At 37.8% G+C, this 17861-nt stretch overlaps 1 protein-coding gene across 14 annotated transcripts in view; it reads left to right on the top strand.

The window, feature by feature from the left end:
• pum2 (pumilio RNA-binding family member 2) overlaps positions 1-17861 on the top strand; it is a 351446-nt gene that overhangs the window by 188900 nt on the left and 144685 nt on the right. For all 14 annotated transcript variants that reach the window (XR_010894994.1, XM_067384671.1, XM_067384670.1 and 11 more), the window contains one exon: positions 16832-16961. Coding sequence is in view for 13 of the 14 variants with exons in the window: in XM_067384671.1 (XP_067240772.1) it covers positions 16832-16961 (130 nt within the window). In the remaining variant the exon portion in view is untranslated. The remainder of the gene's footprint in view (positions 1-16831; positions 16962-17861) is intronic.

Here is a 17861-nt window from a genome sequence, read left to right as displayed (position 1 = left end):
ACTCGACACACACATCAATATTGTCAACCAGTAGACATGGACAAAGCCATAGAAATGGGCGTGGTGGAGGGGCTCAGTAGCGCCACCTTTTGACAAAAGTGGGGGGGTTAGTTTTTCCTACAGTCACCAAACTCGGTACACATATTATTCTCATCAAGCCGGACAATTTTCTAATTCACATTCATTAGCTCCGACCAACAGGAAGTCGGCTATTTTTGTTTGAATGTTAATTTTTTGAAAAAACAGGCTATGAATTTTATACTACTACTCCTACAGGGTTTATCCAATTTACACCAAGCTTGTTTTAACTTGTTGCTAACACATTGAAGTTGTTTAATTGCAAACAGATTTTGGATATCTCAAACGGTTTGGCCGTGGCGAGGCAACGAATTTATGGCAAGAAAAGGGAAACAAAGTGTTATAACTTCTGCATACATTAATTGATTTTGATGAAACTTTGGCTGTGTCTTTGTTCTACAATGCTGATCACATAGATGTGACTATTGTGAGTCAAAGTTATAGCGCCACCAACTGGCAGCAGGAAATGTTACTTTCAGCATGTTTTGAGATCACCATCTTATGTTTACACTGGAGCTATACTGTAAAGAGTGTTTGTCAACAAGGGACGCTATTTGCACTTACTGTAAATAGATACTCCTTGTCCTATTATTTCAATATATTAGCACCTATTTTTATTTTTATATCTTTAGAAAATATTACAAAGCAGTTTGTTTGCAAGCCCAGAATAATAATAAAAACCCCGCTTAAAAACGTTTTTGGCCCCTGGACTAGTGCATCTCTATGTTTTATTATAGTTCAAATCAGATTGGACACCGGGCTGTAAGTTTGACACCCCTGACATTTGCACTGTAAATTGTTTTATTTACTATGGTCTAATAAATTTAACCTCAATAAAGGTTAGCCTGGGATGAACGCAAATTCCCATGATAAACCTCTGGGATTTTGGAGCACCAAATTGTAACAGTAGTTCAACATAACTATTGCATTCTTTAATTGATTCCCTGTCTTATTCTGCCCTCTAGTGTGTAATATCGAACATGCTGCTAACCCTGCCCAATAAATACGTTTAATGTTATTAAACACTCGTTAGGCAGGTTATTTGCACTTTTATAACATTGTTTTAATTTCTATTGAAAATAAATGCCTTTTTTGATATGTGATGTGAAACTAGAGAAGAACAAACTCGGCAAAAGGCGGATTCGAAACCGCGGCGATCGCAGTAAAAGCTAGACTGGCGATCCAATATTTAGCATTGCGCCACTGGGGACGTTAATAAGTACACCTCCTTTATCATACTTGATAGATAATGAAGAGTTATTATGTTGAAATAACGACTTATTATGTTGAAATAACGAGATATGTCGTTATAACGACTTAATATCTTGAAATGACGAGATATTATGTCGTTATAACGACTTATGTTGAAATAACGAGATATTATGTCGTTTTAACGACTTAATATCTTGAAATAACGAGATAATGTCGTTATATCGACTTAATATCTTGAAATAACGAGATATTATGTCGTTATAACGACTTATTATGTTTAAATAACGAGATAACATTTCGATTTTTTTTTTTTTTTCTCCCTACCAAGTTTTTTTTTTTTTTTTTTTCACCATGCGGTTCAGGGCTTCCGTATAATTCAGATGTTTTTTTGTTTTGTTTATTTGTTTAAAATTATCTTCTTAGTATGTCTCAGTCTCCCTCTCTCTCTCTCTCTCTCTCTGTCATCCCCCATATTACCTCAGGCTCATTCGGGGGTGTGTGTGGGTGGGTGGGTGGGGGTGGGGGTTGTATGTGTGTGGGTCTATGTCTGTGTCACACTGTCTATATATATCTTTTTCTCTCACTGTGTATGCATATGTGTGCTTTACAGTCTTATTTTTTTCTAAATATTGAGTTATTTATTTTTAACAATTACAATGAGAATTTTTTAATTATTTATTTACTGATATAATTCAAATTTATTAAAAAACCCTGTTTCAGTAAAATTTCACATGATTATGAAAGTCGCTGTTTAAAATAAACATGCATAAGTGAGCAGCAAATTCAAGACATGAATCTTATTAATACCTGAGATTGACATTAAAATTGTCTTTGCAGGTTCTGTGATTTGGCTTTATTTATTATTTATTATTTTTCCATTTTATTTTTTATCTTATACCACACATATTAAATTAAATGAATGCATGCTTTTGGTGCATAAGATTGGTGCACAAACAACAGCTCATGGAGGTCAAAAAACACATGAATAGAAGTGTGAGGATTATACAACATCAGCAATCACAGACATTCACATTATGGCTGGATTAGTTATTTCACAGCATTGTGGAGTTTGCACAAATAAAAGTATATAATTTGGTCTAGAATTTTTATAGGGGTTGTCTGAAGCCGACTTCAGACTGCATGATTTTCAAACTAGTCTGGTCACTGTCCTTTTCAGACTGCATTACTTTCGCTTTCGATTCAGTTGTTGTTGTGTTCAAAATGCATGATGGATCGCGACGGAAGGTTTCACACTGCATGAATTTAGAATAGGAAGAATCGCCGACACATCTGTCTGGCACTCAAACTACGTTTCACTGCCAAACACACGGGAGATGTGACAAGGAAACAACACAATATCACGTATGCAAGACCGGAGTTCTCAAGTGAGACTGGGTTTATTATTAAAAACGGTAACCCGCAAGAAGCTTGCAATACGAATGGCCTGTGTGCTGATTTGCAGCGAAAACAAGAAAAATAAAAGAAGAATATGGAGGAGGAAATGGTTGGAGAGACTGTGACGGAGCACTCGCATAACAGAGCACTGATTTGCCTGTGATTTCGGGCATTTGTCTGCGATTTCACAAAACCTGTCTGCGAGATAAAATCGGGGCTAAAATCATGCAGCCTGAACTCACAGTGAGAAAAAACCCAGACATTTCAGATTATGATGATATTCTGCACTCATTTGAAATAGACTTATAACATACTGTGACATGAAAGTCATCTCAATTTAAACAATCTCATGCATGTGGGTTTTGTGGTTTGTCATCATAGGAGCATCAGCCGCTGCAGTAAATGTGGTTTGAAATTGACATAGTCCTTTTATGTTTAATTGTTTTAAATGCACATTGCCTGCCATGCACAGCTGACCTGAAGCAACCGGGGTGGCGGAGCCACCGGGCTTTGGCCCGTCATCGCTGCTTGCAGCTATATTTATTTATTTTTTTCCACGTTTTTGGGGCCCTTAACATACTCAAAAATCTTGAAATTTTGCACACAGGTCAGAACCCGCGGCCTTTACAGCCGGAGAAAAGCTGGTACCCGGGCGTGGCAGAGGGGCTCGACAGCGCCCCCTTGAATTGAGTCAGAAAACGTGGTCTATATATCAAACACGCTTGCACATACAAGTATAAAACTCGGTACACATATAGACTTTATCGGGCCGAACAACTTTCGTACTCTAAGTTATACGTCACCTCAACAGGAAGTCAGCTATTATGGGTTGTTTGAAAAACGCATGCTCTGGAATTTGATATACTCCTCCTAGACGATTAATCCGATCACCAACAAACTCGATCAGCATGAAGTCAAGACATTGATGATGAAAAATTTCCAGCGGATTTTTGATATCTCGAACGGTTTGGCCGTGGCGAGGCAACGAATTTATGGCGAGAAAAGGGAAACAGGAAATGTGTTATAACGTCTGCATACATTGATTGATCTTTATGAAACTTCACGAGTGTGTTGGTTGTAATAGTCCGATCACATGGATGTGACTATTGTGAGTCAAAGTTATACTGCCACCAACTGGCAGCAGGAAGTGTCACTTTCAAAATGCTTTGAGATCACCATCTTATTTTTATCCGATGTGCTTCAAACTTCACCACAATAATGTCAAAACATGGCAGATGTAGACCTTTGAAAGAATTGTTATATCTCAAACATAATTGCCTTGGCAACACGTCAAACTTTTATAATATTCTTGGGCGTTTTTGAAGCCGTTAACATGCTTCAAATTGGATGAAACTCGACACACATATCATTATTGTCATACAGTAGATATGGACAAAGCCTTAGAAACGGGTGGGGAGCAGGGGCTCTGCAGCGCCACCTTTTGACAAAAGTGGGGGGTTTAGTTTAACCTACAGTCACCAAACTCGGTACACTTATTGTTCTCATTAAACTGGACAACTTTCTCATTTACAGTCATTAGCTCTGACCAACAGGAAGTCAGATATTTTGGTTTAAATGTGAATTTTTCAAACATTCTTACGCACACACATAAGCTCTCTTAGACGTAGGGTTTCGTCCCCCCCCCACCCCCCACCCCTCTCTGTGTGTGTGTGTGTTTGAGTGAAAGTGAGAGAGAGTTTTACAGCCTCACTGTGCTTAAGAGTTTATTCTCAACCCTTACTCAAACACATCTGAAGCAGCTAATCAGGCCAGTTCATCTGTAGGCCACTGACAACATATTATTACATTATTAGTTTGATTAATTAGGGTTAATTCAAATATAAAAACACACTGCAAAAGCATGCTTTTGGTGCATAAGATTGGACCACAAACAACAGCTCAGGGAGGTCAAAAACATAAACTGTCAATTTTTATTTCATGTTTTATTTTCAGACATCATGAGAATTACATAACGCTTGGTATTGTAATATAACATGTTATAACAAAAATATCTATGGCAAGAGCTCTTTTCAGCAGCTGCTTTCTATCCTCCAGAATATTTTATTTTGTCTCTTTGCATACTGCTGTAATAGTATGAAAAAGGACAGCATATACTGCACATTTGTGGTCTGTTCTTTCTATATAAGTTACAATACATCCCATTAATAATTCACTGGAATGCACAAAGAATCTCCTCAAAGCCTCACGTCTCTTTCCAGGTTTGTTTTACAGGTAAATACAATTTATTAAAATGGAAATCACTTTGAAATAGTATCACACAATGCTGAAGTTCATGAACATTTTTATTAAGGCAACATATTACATATTGCATATATATCACTATAGCATATGTTCAACTCATCCGTTATTGCTGTGGAAAGAATCACACCTTTTCATGGCCTGTTGAAATTACCTTGTTGATGCTTTTACACTTTTAACTGTCCATTTATTGTTCGTTGGTTGAAGGGTGAGTAGAATAATGTCATCTCATTGTACCCAGTTTAAAAATAAAACGCATTACTGCGTTCATAGTGTCTATCACTGACTGTTTACAGCTTAACGTAAATTACTCCCATAATTCGTGCAAAGCGTCATGGGGCGTTGGAATAAGGTGGATACAACATCAGCAATCACAGACATTCGCATTAAGGCTAAATTAGATTTCTCAGAGCACTGTGAAGTTTGCACAAATAACAATATGTAATTTACTCTAGAATTTTTTTAGGGTTTGTCTGAGAAAAAACAGACATGGCAGAGTAGGATGATATTTTGCACTCATTGTTTGATTTAAATTAAATTACTATTGAATGTTTAGTAATTGAACCTGAATTAATTCAAAATGAAGGTACTATATTTCAGATCAGTAAAAAGATTTTAAAAAACTGTCAGTCTTTGTCTTTTTCTAAGTTCGAATGACAAAATAGCTGTGTTAGGCACTGAATAAAGCGGATTGATTCTATGTTTTCATTGCATGACTTTTAATGTACTGTAAAACTTGGAAAATAAAATTGCATTGTTTAGGGTACAATGCAATATTTTGTGTGTAGTTATTTATTTGTAAATATTATGATATAATACATTTTAAAATAATAGTTTGGTATAACACAACATTAACTTATAGTGCACAGCCTTAATATGGTTTGAAAGAAATATGTGTATGATTTTAATAAGGTATTCGCAGTAGGAGTAAAAAAAAAATAAATAAAAATAATGTATTTTTAATCTTAAAGGAGGCAAGCTTACAGGGAAATATATGTAAGAAAATATTTGTTATTCTAAAACTTGATCTAAAGTGGAAAATTGTAGTGTAAAAGCAGTCTTCTGGCAGTTGAAATTGTTCAAAGTTAATAATATGCTGTTTGGACCAAAAACACTAAAAACTTGGCTGAAGTAAAAGCTGCTGCAGTAAATGTGGTGTGAAATTGACATAGTCCGTTTATGTTTAACCGTTTTGAATGCCCATTGCCCGCCGTGCACAGTTGCCCTGAAGCCACCGGGGTGGCGGTACCACCGGGCTTTGGCCCGTCATCGCTGCTCGCAGCTATTTTATTTTTTTTCATTCTTCCGGGGCTTTTTGGGGGCCTTAACATGCTCAAAAACTCTTGAAAATTGGCACACACATTGGAATCCACGGCCATCAGGGCTGGGCAGAAGCTGGTACCCCGGCGTGGCAGGGGGGATCAACAGCGCCACCTTGAAAAAAGTCTGAAAATTTGGTCCATATATTAAACACGCTTGCACATATTAGTATGAAACTCTGTACACATATAGACCTCATCGGGCCGCACAACTTTCGCACTCTAAGTTAAACGCCACGCCAACAGGAAGTCAGCTATTAAGGGTTGTTTGAAAAACGCATGCTCTGGAATTTGATATACTCCTCCTAGGCGATTAATCCGATCGCCACCAAACTCGGTCAGCATGAAGTCAAGACATTGATGATTAAAAATTGCCAGCGGATTTTTGATATCTCGAACGGTTTGGCCGTGGCGAGGCAACGAATTTATGGCGAGAAAAGGGAAACAGGAAATGTGTTATAACTTCTGCATACATTGATTGATCTTTATGAAACTTCACGAGTGCATTGGTTGTAGTAGTCCGATCACATGGATGTGACTATTGTGAGTCAAAGTTATAGCGCCACCAACTGGCAGCAGGAAGTGTGTCACTTTCAAAATGCATTGAGTTCACTCTGTTTACCTGATTTGCTTCAAACTTCATCAGTGTAATGTCAATACACAGCAGATGTAGACCTGTGACAGGATTCTTGATATTTTAAATATTGTTGCCATGGCAACACATCAAACTTTAATAATATTCTTGAGTGTTTTTGAGGCTCTTAACATCCTTCAAATTGCATGAAACTCGATATACACATCAATATTGTCAACCAGTAGACATAGAAATGGGCGTGGTGGGGCTCAGTAGCGCCACCTTTTGACAAAAGTGGGGCAGTTCTTTTTTCCTACAGTCACCAAACTCGGTACACATATTGTACTCATCAAGCCGGACAATTTTCTAATTTACATTCATTAGCTCCAACCAACAGGAACTCAGCTATTTTGGTTTGAATGTTAATTTTTTGAAAAAAAAAAAAAAAAACAGGCTTTGAATTTAATACTACTACTCCAACAGGGTTTATACAATTTACACCAAGCTTTTTTTACTTGGTGCTAATACATTGAAGTTGTTTAATTGCAAACAGATTTTGGATATCTCAAATGGTTTGGCCGTGGCGGGGCAACGAATTAATAGCAAGAAAAGGGAAACAAAGTGTTATAACTTCTGCATACATTAATTGATTTTGATGAATCTTTGGCTGTGTCTTTGTTCTACAATGCTGATCACATAGATGTGACTATTGTGAGTCAAAGTTATAGCGCCACCAACTGGCAGCAGGAAATGTTACTTTCAGCATGTTTTGAGATCACCATCTTATGTTTACCCTATTTGCTTCAAACTTCATTTAAATAATGTCAAAACATGTCAGATGTAGACCTTTGAAAAGAATTGTGATATCTCAAACACAGTTGCCTTGGCAACGCATCAAACTTTTATATTGGTTTTGAATGCTTTTGAGACTCTTAGCATGCTTGAAATTGTTTGAAACTCCACACACACATCAGGATTGTTAGCCAGTAGACATGGGCAAAGCCTTAGAAATGGGCAGGGAGGAGGGGCTCTATAGCGCTACCTTGTAGTGCAGTAAATGTGGAGTGAATTTGACAGTCCTTTTATGCTTAACTGTTTTAAATGCCCATTGCCCACCATGCACAGTTGTCCTGAAGCCACATGGGTGGCGGTGCCACCGGGCTTTGGCCCTTATTATTATTATTATTAGGGCCCGAGCACCGATGGTGTGAGGACCCTATTGGAATTGCTCCGTTTATTATTATTAGGGGTTCAAGCATGAAGTGCTGAAACCCTATTGTAATTGTCCTGATTTTTAGGGGCCAAGCACCGAAAGTGCTCAGGCACCTATTGTATCTGTTGGCGTTCTTTTTATTTTCGATTTTTCTTCTTCTTCTGCTCTTGAAGTCTAAGTCTATATAAATTTGGCACACAGTTAGAGGTAAGTCTGACCTTTGTCCATAGCAAATTTGGAGTCTCTAACTCAATCCCTCTAGCGCAACCGGCTGTCCAAAGTTGCACTTATGTTTATGCTAATAACTTTTGAACCGTAAGGGTTGGACCCTATGACATCATTTTCCGTCATAAAATTGAACCAGATCATCTTCAGACCATGCCGACCTAAGTTTCATTCAAGTTGATTCCTACAACCGTTTTCGAAAAAGACACGAACAAATTGTACGTAGTACTTGCGAAAATGGACATAAGGCTGTATCTCTGCAACGCTTTATCGTATTCAGACCAAACTTGGTACATGTCATCACAAACATGACCTGAGCCATCATGCAGTGTTTCAGCACAGCGCCACCTACTGGAGCGGATATATGAAAAATTTATATTTTTGCTTATAACTTCTGATGGGTTTGTCCAAAAATCATAAATTTCTCGATGGATTCAGAGTCATGCCGAGTCGAATGATATCCAATTTTTGCATATCGTCCATTTTGGCCTTCAGCCAGTTTGAATTTTGTGTTAAAATGCTGTATTTTACGAATGCTGTATTTTCTCCTAGACCATTACTCCGATTTTCACCAAATTGAACCGTATCATCTTCAGACCATGTCGACAAAAAAATTATAGATTTCAAGTCAATACATCAATGTCTCTGCAATGCTTTGACATATTGACACCAAACTTTGCAAGTGTCATTGTCACCTCACTCTGACCATACCACATTAATTTGGTCACAGTGCCACCTATTGGTCGAAAGTGATGAACCAGTAAATCCTTTTTTTTGATCATTTTTCAGCTCTTTTGCCTAAAATGATCTTAATGGGTCTTTAATTGCTCATTGTTGCACTGATCTCACAGCCATGTTGGGTGGCTTATTGTACCGTTTTTGTGCTTGGCCCCGTAATTGCTGCTTGCAGCTATATTTATTAGGGGTTCAAGCACGAAGTGCTGAAACCCTATTGTAATTGTTGGGATTTTTAGGGGTTTAAGCACGAAGTGCTCTGAAATCCTATTGTAATTGTCCTGATTTTTAGGGGTTCAAGCACGTAGTGCTGAAACCCTATTGTAATTGTCCTGATTTTTATTATTTTTCCCGTGCCGTAAAACTGATCGCCTAAACCGTAAGTGCTAGAGACTTGAAACTTTGTCAGATGATAGTACAAAAATCGAGGAGAGGTTGACAAAGTATGACCCAAATCGGCCAATAGGTGGCAATCAAAAGTAGAAAATCGCCAATAACTCCTAAACCATTTGCAAACCATTTACGCCTCATTAATCACGTCAAGTCAAGTCAAATTTATTTATATAGCGCTTTTACAATTGGTAATTGTTCAAAGCAGCTTTACATATTAGAAGCACAGAAAAAGGGAAGTGGTTAAAAATAAGCTGTACAACCAAGCGTGGTAATATGTAACATATACAAGATGGTGCTACATTAAGCCAATGTCGGCTGACTCCCAGGGGTGGAAAAAACCCCCTAGGAGAAAAACCCAGCGTGCTAGCACTGGGAAAAAACCCCTTGGAAGATATATATAATATATGTAAATGGATATGGAGATCAAAATATGAATTATACATTTTTATTATAGAGATTAAAAATAGATTATATATAAATATATGTAAGCGGATACGGGGATTAAAAATCTGAATTATAGATGCAGCCAGAACTGGGTCTGTAGGCCCATTGTCTCCTGGGCTACGTTGTAGTCAGGTCCAGACACAGGTTCTCCATCTGATCTGGATACATACGGCCTGAATCCAGCACCCGGCAAACCTCAGGATAAGCAGAGAGACAGATATTAGCGGAGATGCCATTCTTATTCTGATGTACAGGTATATCTAGTGTTATAGGAAATGTTCTCGGTTCCGGCCGACCTAAATATTGCAGCGTAACAATCCTTTAATGGATTTGAAAAATGTTAATGTATTGGTAATGTGTTATGTGTATGCAAGAGCAAAGAGATGTGTTTTTAGTCTAGATTTAAACTGACAGAGTGTGTCTGCTTTCCGAACAATGCTAGGAAGATTGTTCCAGAGTTTAGGTGGTGTGTCACAAAACCACACAATATGCATATCATTTGATAGACCTCCTCATGCTGAACAACTTTGCCTCAAGAACCAATGCTGTCAATCAAATCGTTCATTAATTATTCACAAATATGTGAAAAACCTACTTTTGCGAACTAGTCCTAGGTTTTTCGTCCGATCGGAACGAAACCAGTTTAGTACAATTCTATGGACACTCTAGATCAATAATTATCAAAAAAAGTTGAACTTTACCATTTCGGTTGCTATAACAAGGTCGTTTATAAAATGAGCGTGGCAAAATGTACTCAAAAGCTTATAGTTCCTAAATTAAAACTCAGAACTTCACAAAATTAAGTGAGCACATGCAGCATATGCCTCTAAAGAAGCATGCCGATTTTTATGGACATCGACCCATAGGTGGTGCTATAACTGTAAAAGCTTTAAAATACATATATTTTCAATGGTAAATTGCCTGTTTTGGCTGAAAATGGTAAGTTCCTTCTATGATTTAGGTGGTTACATGCTTGCTAAATAAAACTTAAATATCTTTTAAACTTTAAAGTATCTTTTTATGCATATCTGCTTAAAGGTCTTAAATGCTTGAACCCCGGTAAATGCTGCTTGCAGCATTAATTAGGGGTTCAAGCACGAAGTGCTGAAACCCTATTGTAATTGTTAGGATTTTTATTTTTAGGGGTTCAAGCACGTAGTGCTGAAACCCTATTGTATTTGTCCTGATTTTTATTATTATTATTATTATTAGGGGTTCAAGCACGTTGTGCTGAAACCCTATTGTAATTGTTAGGATTATTTTTATTATTATTTTTCTTCTGCCGTAAAACGCATCGTGCAGCCTAAACCGTAAGTGCTAGAGACTTGAAACTGTCAAATGATAGTACACAAATCGAGGAGAGGTTGACAAAGTATGACCCAAATCGGCCAATAGGTGGCTCTACAGCGATCAAATGCGCAAAATGGCTCATAACTCCTAAACCGTTTTGTCGTAATTACATATTTGGAATCCTTGGGTCAAGGCGGTTAAAAGTGTAGATCAGATTCGCTCTGCGAGGTCCCATTTTCCCGCCATTTTGAATTTTGTCCAAAACCTACTTTTGCGAACTAGTCCTAGGTTTTTCGCCCGATCGGAACCAAACCAGTGCAGAAATGTTCTCTGGAGACCGAATATCAACAATTATTAAAAAAAAGTTGAAATTTTGATTCACGGTCGCTAAGGGGGCGCCACAAAATGGCTATAACTCCAGAACAAAATAACATATTTGCACCAAACTTGGTACACATATGTATGGGCTCAATTTTTGGTCACGTCAAAAAATTGCGTCGATTGGACACTAGGTGGCGCTATAACTTGACAAAAACATAAAAACGGCTGTAACTATGCAACCGTTAGTCCGATTGACTTGAAATTTGGCATGCAGTGTCTTGGTCCAAGGGGGCATGAGGGTCTATGAGGACATTGGCGTATATAAAAAAAACATGGCCGCCATCGGCCAATGAAATTTGAGCACCTATTAGACCAGCTTAACAGAGGCCGATCGGAACGAAACTCGATGGGCATGTTCAACTCATGGTCCTAGAGGTCTGTAAGAATTTTGAAAGAACGGCCACAAGTTGGCGCTCACGAGTTTTATGCCTCGGTAATCACGTGTTGTTTCATAAAACCACACAATATGCATATCACTTGATAGATCTCCTCATGCTGAACAACTTTGCCTCAAGAACCAATGCTGTCAATCAAAAATTTCATTAATTATTCGCAAATATGTGAAAAACCTACTTTTGCGAACTAGTCCTAGGTTTTTTGCCTGATCGGAATGAAACTAGTGTAGGACAATTCTATGGACTCTCTAGATCAATAATTATCAAAAAAAAGTTGAACTTTGCCCTTTGGGTTGCTATACTGGGTCATTTAGAAAGTGGGTGTGGCAAAATGTACTCAAAAGCCTTTAAATCCTAAACGAAAACTCAGAACTTCACGAAAATAAGTGAGCATATGCCAAATATTGTTCTAAATAAGCATGACAAATTTGTGACGATTGGGCATCAGGTATAGAAGTTATAACAGCTACAATGATGAAAAATTACAATATCCCTATGTTTATAAACGAAATCTCAACCAATCCAGCCATCACTGAGCTCATTTGAACCGTCTAGATGATGTCTGTCCACACTATGAATTTCATGCATTTTCATTGAATTTTCGCCGAGATATTAGCCAAAATCCAGCGGGCGCGATTTAAAATGGCGGCCGCCAATGACGTCACATCCCGGTACATTTTTGCTTCTAACTCAGGAACCGAAAGTCCCCGCGAGCTCAAACTCGGATGGCAAGGTCCCCTCCGGGCCTTTGAGCGGCCACATCCGTCGCGGGCCTTGGGAACGCCCCCACGCGGATCGCGAGTTCGCGGGAACCCCGAATTTAAACGGCCGTAACTCCCGAGCCCTACCTCCCAGGACCTTGGGGAAGGGCTCGTTGGAAAGTCCCTTTCCCCAACTAGATTCAATTCAAGATTGGTGCGATTTAGTCAGGGCGTTCTTGAGATATAAGCACAAAAAGATACGCATTAGACCAGGCGTAACTTCCGACCCCCAACTCTCACTGTCCCCGCGATGGTCTCGTTCCACAGGGCCCGTTGAGCTCTATCAATGTCGATGTCCTGTTCCTGAGATATAAGCGATAAACCAAATTCCTATTCATCATTCATTCATTCATTATTTTGGTGTGAAAAAGACAAGACTTGCAATAAGATTTTCTTACCTATCATGTATTTCAAATATCTACAACAATGTGTGTGTAAACATGTTTAATGCAGTCATGGAAAATGTACAAAACCAAAACCAGACCATGAAAGTAGGCTAATGACTGGTCCTTTGCTGCCACCTGCTGGTTAAAGTTGTCATATTGTTCTATAATCCATATTTAGACTTGATAAAATCACTATTAATGATTACAATCACATTTTGTCAAAATGCATCACTTAATTTCGGTTGATGTATTAATGACAATTGTGCCACATTATGTGAAACTTTATGGAGACCTGGAGTAAACATTTTGTTACCCATCATTTATTTTGTCAATCAAATTGTTCATTCAAGAATATTTTAAAAACCTACTTTTGCATACTAATCAGGTTTTTTGCTCAATCTGAATAAAACCAATGCAGTACAATTCTCTGGACTCTGTTGTTTAATAATGATCAAAAAAAGTTGAACTTTTGCATTAGTGGATATAAACGGGTCATTTCAAAATGTGTCCTTCACCAAGTGTCCCTGAAAGCCATATATCTCTCCAAGGAATGTTCAGACACACAAAACACAAAACAGATACTGAAAGTAATGAAAGTGAGCCAATAAGTGGTGTGTTTGTGTATGTGTAAGCATGCGTATTATTGTTTAAGCCTTTTCTTTCTCTTTCTCTGTGTTTGATTTAGCATATATCATAGCTGTTCATCTGTGATTTAAGCAGTATCATGCTTGCTAAATAAAGCTTAATATCTTTTTGCACATATGTGTTTATTAAAGGCCTTAAAGGCTTGAACCCCGGTAAATGCTGCTTGCAGCTTTAATTATTATTATTATTCTGCCGTAAAACTGATCGTGCAGCCTAAACCATAAGGCCTAGAGACTTGAAATTTGGCCAGATTGTAGTGCTCAATTTGGTGAGAACCTATCAAAGTCTTAACCCAATCGGCCAAACGGGGCCGCTACAGCGCAAAAAACAAAATTTTCAGACATTTTTGGCCATAGCTCGTAAACCGCTTGACGTAGACTCAAAAACTGTACATCGTTGCAATCCTTGGGTTAGTACGAACAAAATTGTCTTGTGCCTTTTTTAACTCTACGACGCACCGTTTTTCCGTAAAATTGACCCGAAGCCCAAACGTACTTTCGCGAACTAGTCCTAGGATTTTCAACCGATCGGAACCAATCCACTGCAAAAATATTCTCTGGACACTGAATATCAATAATTATCAAAAAAAAGGTGAAATTTCGAATTTTGCACGAAACGGAACACCAAAAAACATCTATGTTAAAGTTAGCCAAATGCTATTTTTAGCGATAACTCTTGAATGGAATGGAATGGAATATCTTCACTAAACTTGGTACATATATGTATAAGCTCAGACTTTGGTTAAATAAAAAAAAAAAGCGCTATAATGCGAAAAAAACCATAAAAACAGCTATAGCTATGCAACCGTTTGTCCGATTGACTTAAAATTTGACGTGCAGTGTCTTGGTCCAAGGGGGCATGATTGTCTGAGGAAATTGGCGTATCTCAAAAAGCATGGCTGCCATCGGCCAATGAAGTTTGAGCACCTATTAGACAAGGTTAACGGAGGCCAATCGGAACGAAACTCGGTGTGCATGATCGAATCGTGGGCCTGGACGTCTGTAACAATTTTGAAAGAAATCGGCCACTAGTTGGCGCTAACGACTTTAACGACTCGGTAATCATTTGGTGTTTCATAAATCCACACAATATGCATATCATTTGATAGATCTCCTCATGCTGAACAATTTTGCCTCAAGAACCAATTCTGTCAATCAAACCGTTCATTAATTATTCATGAATATTTTAAAAACCTACTTTTGCGAAGTAGTCCTAGGTTTTTCGCCCAATTGGAAAAAAAAACAAACAGTGCAGGACAATTCTCTGGCCTCTCCAGATCAATAATTATCAAAAGAAAGTTGAACTTTACCCTTTGGGTCGCTATAACGGGGTCATTTAGAAAGTGGGCGTGGCTAAATATACCCAAACCTAAACGAAAACTCAGAACTTCACGAAAATTGGTGAACACATGCAGAGTATGACTATACAGAAGCACACCGATTTTTATGGAGATCGGACTATAGGTGGTGCTATAACTGTTAGAAAATTAAAAAAAAAAAAAAAACTTGTGTTTTTAATGCTTTTGGATGAAACTGTATACAACTCTGGATGTGATCGACTTATTTCGACAGGAGATATATCTTTAGACTCCTGAATCCTTGCCGAGTTCAGCAATATCAGACTTGCCAGGTTTCGGAAAATGGTTTGTGCCACGTTGTGATTTAGCGCTTAAAAAACATTTGCGAATATCTTCGAAACCGTTAGTCCGATCGAGACGAAACCACCGTAGGAAACACGGAACCTAAGTTGGTTTACTATATGTTAAAGCCCAAATGTCAAAATTTTGATAGGAAGTGGCAAAAAAATCCAATCAAAGTCTTTCATGGGTCATTTTTTATGCTCTCTTATATATAAGTGTCTATAACTTAAAAACGTAATGAGATATTTACACCAAAATTGGCACACATATGTATGGGCATACTCTGAGGACACCATTATTTTTCTTCTGCTGTAAAATGCATCGTGCAGCCTAAACCGTAAATGCTAGAGACTTGAAACTTTCTCAAATGATAGTACAAAAATAGAGGAGAGGTTGACAACGTATGACGCCAAATTGGCGCTACAGCGATCAAATGCGCAAAATGGCTCATAACTCCTAAACAGTGTATCACAGAATCAAGTGTCTTATATCATTGGAAAGCTGAGACATTGACGAACAAAACATATATCTCCGATTTCATCGGTATGAACATTTTTCCGCCATTTTGAATTTTGTCAAAAACCTACTTTTGCGAACTAGTCCTAGGTTTTTCGTCCGATCGGAACCAAACCAGTGCAGACATGTTCTATGGAGTCTGAATATCAAAAGTTATTAAAAAAAAGTTGAAATTTTGATTCACAGTCGCTAAGGGGCACCAAAACGTATGTTAAGGGCGGAGCCACTTTTACTAAAATGGCTATATATTTGTTTTCATGCCTTTTGCACAACATTGCACCATTTAATGCTTTTCATCTTCAAAAAGATCTTTCTTCCTCCCCATACTGTATGAGAACTGTGACTTGCTTAATAATGTGGGACAACCTCTAAGTAGGGTTTCCATAGATCTGGCAAATTATTTTGTCTGAGATTGATACCAGTTATCTAAAAAGACATGGATAAAAAAAAATAAAATAAAATAAAAAATTTCTTAGAAAAACTAAAATCTGAATGTTTATTGTACAGAAATCTTACTGATTTGTCTCTTGCATAATAATTTGGAACGCAGTGTAGTATATCACTTATCAATCATTTATAAATGTATATTCATGTTTTGTAAATTATTTGTTAATCATTAACTAATAATTCATAAATGACTTATATCTGAACATTATTATAAAGTACCCAAGTATTTTTCATAATACCGGATACATTTAAAAAAAAAAAAAAAAAAAAAAAAAAAAAAAAAAATTTGACACAGCTTTTGACACTATATTTTTGATCATGCATGTATGGAAATAATGCAAAAATAACAACTTAATGCTACTATAATACATAATATGAAATGAATATCCTGGAAAATAATGTAATGATAGTTTGGGAACTCTCTCCATTTTGAGTATTCTCTATTCGAGCATTTTGAGCATTTTTTTTTTTTTCTTTTGTATGTGTTCTGTATAAGTAAGAAAGATCTTTTTCTCAATGTCCAGGTTTATTCAGCAGAAGTTGGAGCGTGCAACTCCTGCAGAGAGGCAGATGGTGTTTGGGGAGATCCTACAGGCCGCTTACCAACTCATGACTGATGTCTTTGGGAACTACGTTATACAGAAGTTCTTTGAGGTAATTCATATTTAAAATGTTTTGCCCAGAAATGGACCAGGTTAATTCAGTTTTACGGCATTTCGAGGATGTGCATGAATCCTGTTACTCATTCGGTCAGTTACTCTTTCCCCATCAGGCTCCGTTGTTAACAGGTAAAAGTTTCAACCACTTGAATATGAATGTTAAAAATGAAGTTACTTTGAAATAGACACAGAAATAGTGTGCCGATACAGTTACACAATGAATACAGTCAGTCACAGGCGATTCATACTCCAATCCAGAAGAGGGCACGTGCAGTAATGCAACGCTGTTTGCTACCAATAAAAAGTGCAGAAGAGTTGATCGATCGGTATGTTTTAGGGTTGTATTGATATCAGAATCTCACGGTATGATAATACGTTGGTATAAAGTCCACGATATAATACACTATATTGCCAAAATTATTGGGACACCCCTCCAAATCATTGAATTCAGGTGTTCCAGTCACTTCCATGACCACAGGTGTATAAAATCAAGCACCTAGGTAGCAGAGTGCTTCTAAAACATTTGTGAAAGAATGGGTCCCTCTAAGGAGCTCAGTGATTTCAAGCGTGGTGCCGTGATAGGGTGCCACCTGTGCAATAAGTCCATTCATGAAATTTCCTCACTACTAAATATTCCACGGTCAACTGTTAGTGGTATCATAACAAAGTGGAAGCAATTGGGAACAACAACAACTCAGTCACGAAGTGGTAGGCCATGTAAAATCACAGAGTGGGGTCAGCGCATGCTGAGGTGAACAGTGCGCAGAAGTTGTCAACTTTCTGGAGAGTCAATAGCTATAGAACTCCAAACTTTGTGTGACCTTCAGATTAGCTCAAGAACAGTGCGTAGAGAGCTTCATGGAATGGGTATCCATGGCCGAGCAGCTGCATTCAA

Source organism: Chanodichthys erythropterus, chromosome 4, assembly GCF_024489055.1.
Source record: "Chanodichthys erythropterus isolate Z2021 chromosome 4, ASM2448905v1, whole genome shotgun sequence".
NCBI lineage: Eukaryota > Metazoa > Chordata > Actinopteri > Cypriniformes > Xenocyprididae > Chanodichthys > Chanodichthys erythropterus.
This window is presented reverse-complemented; position numbering and strand designations above follow the sequence as displayed.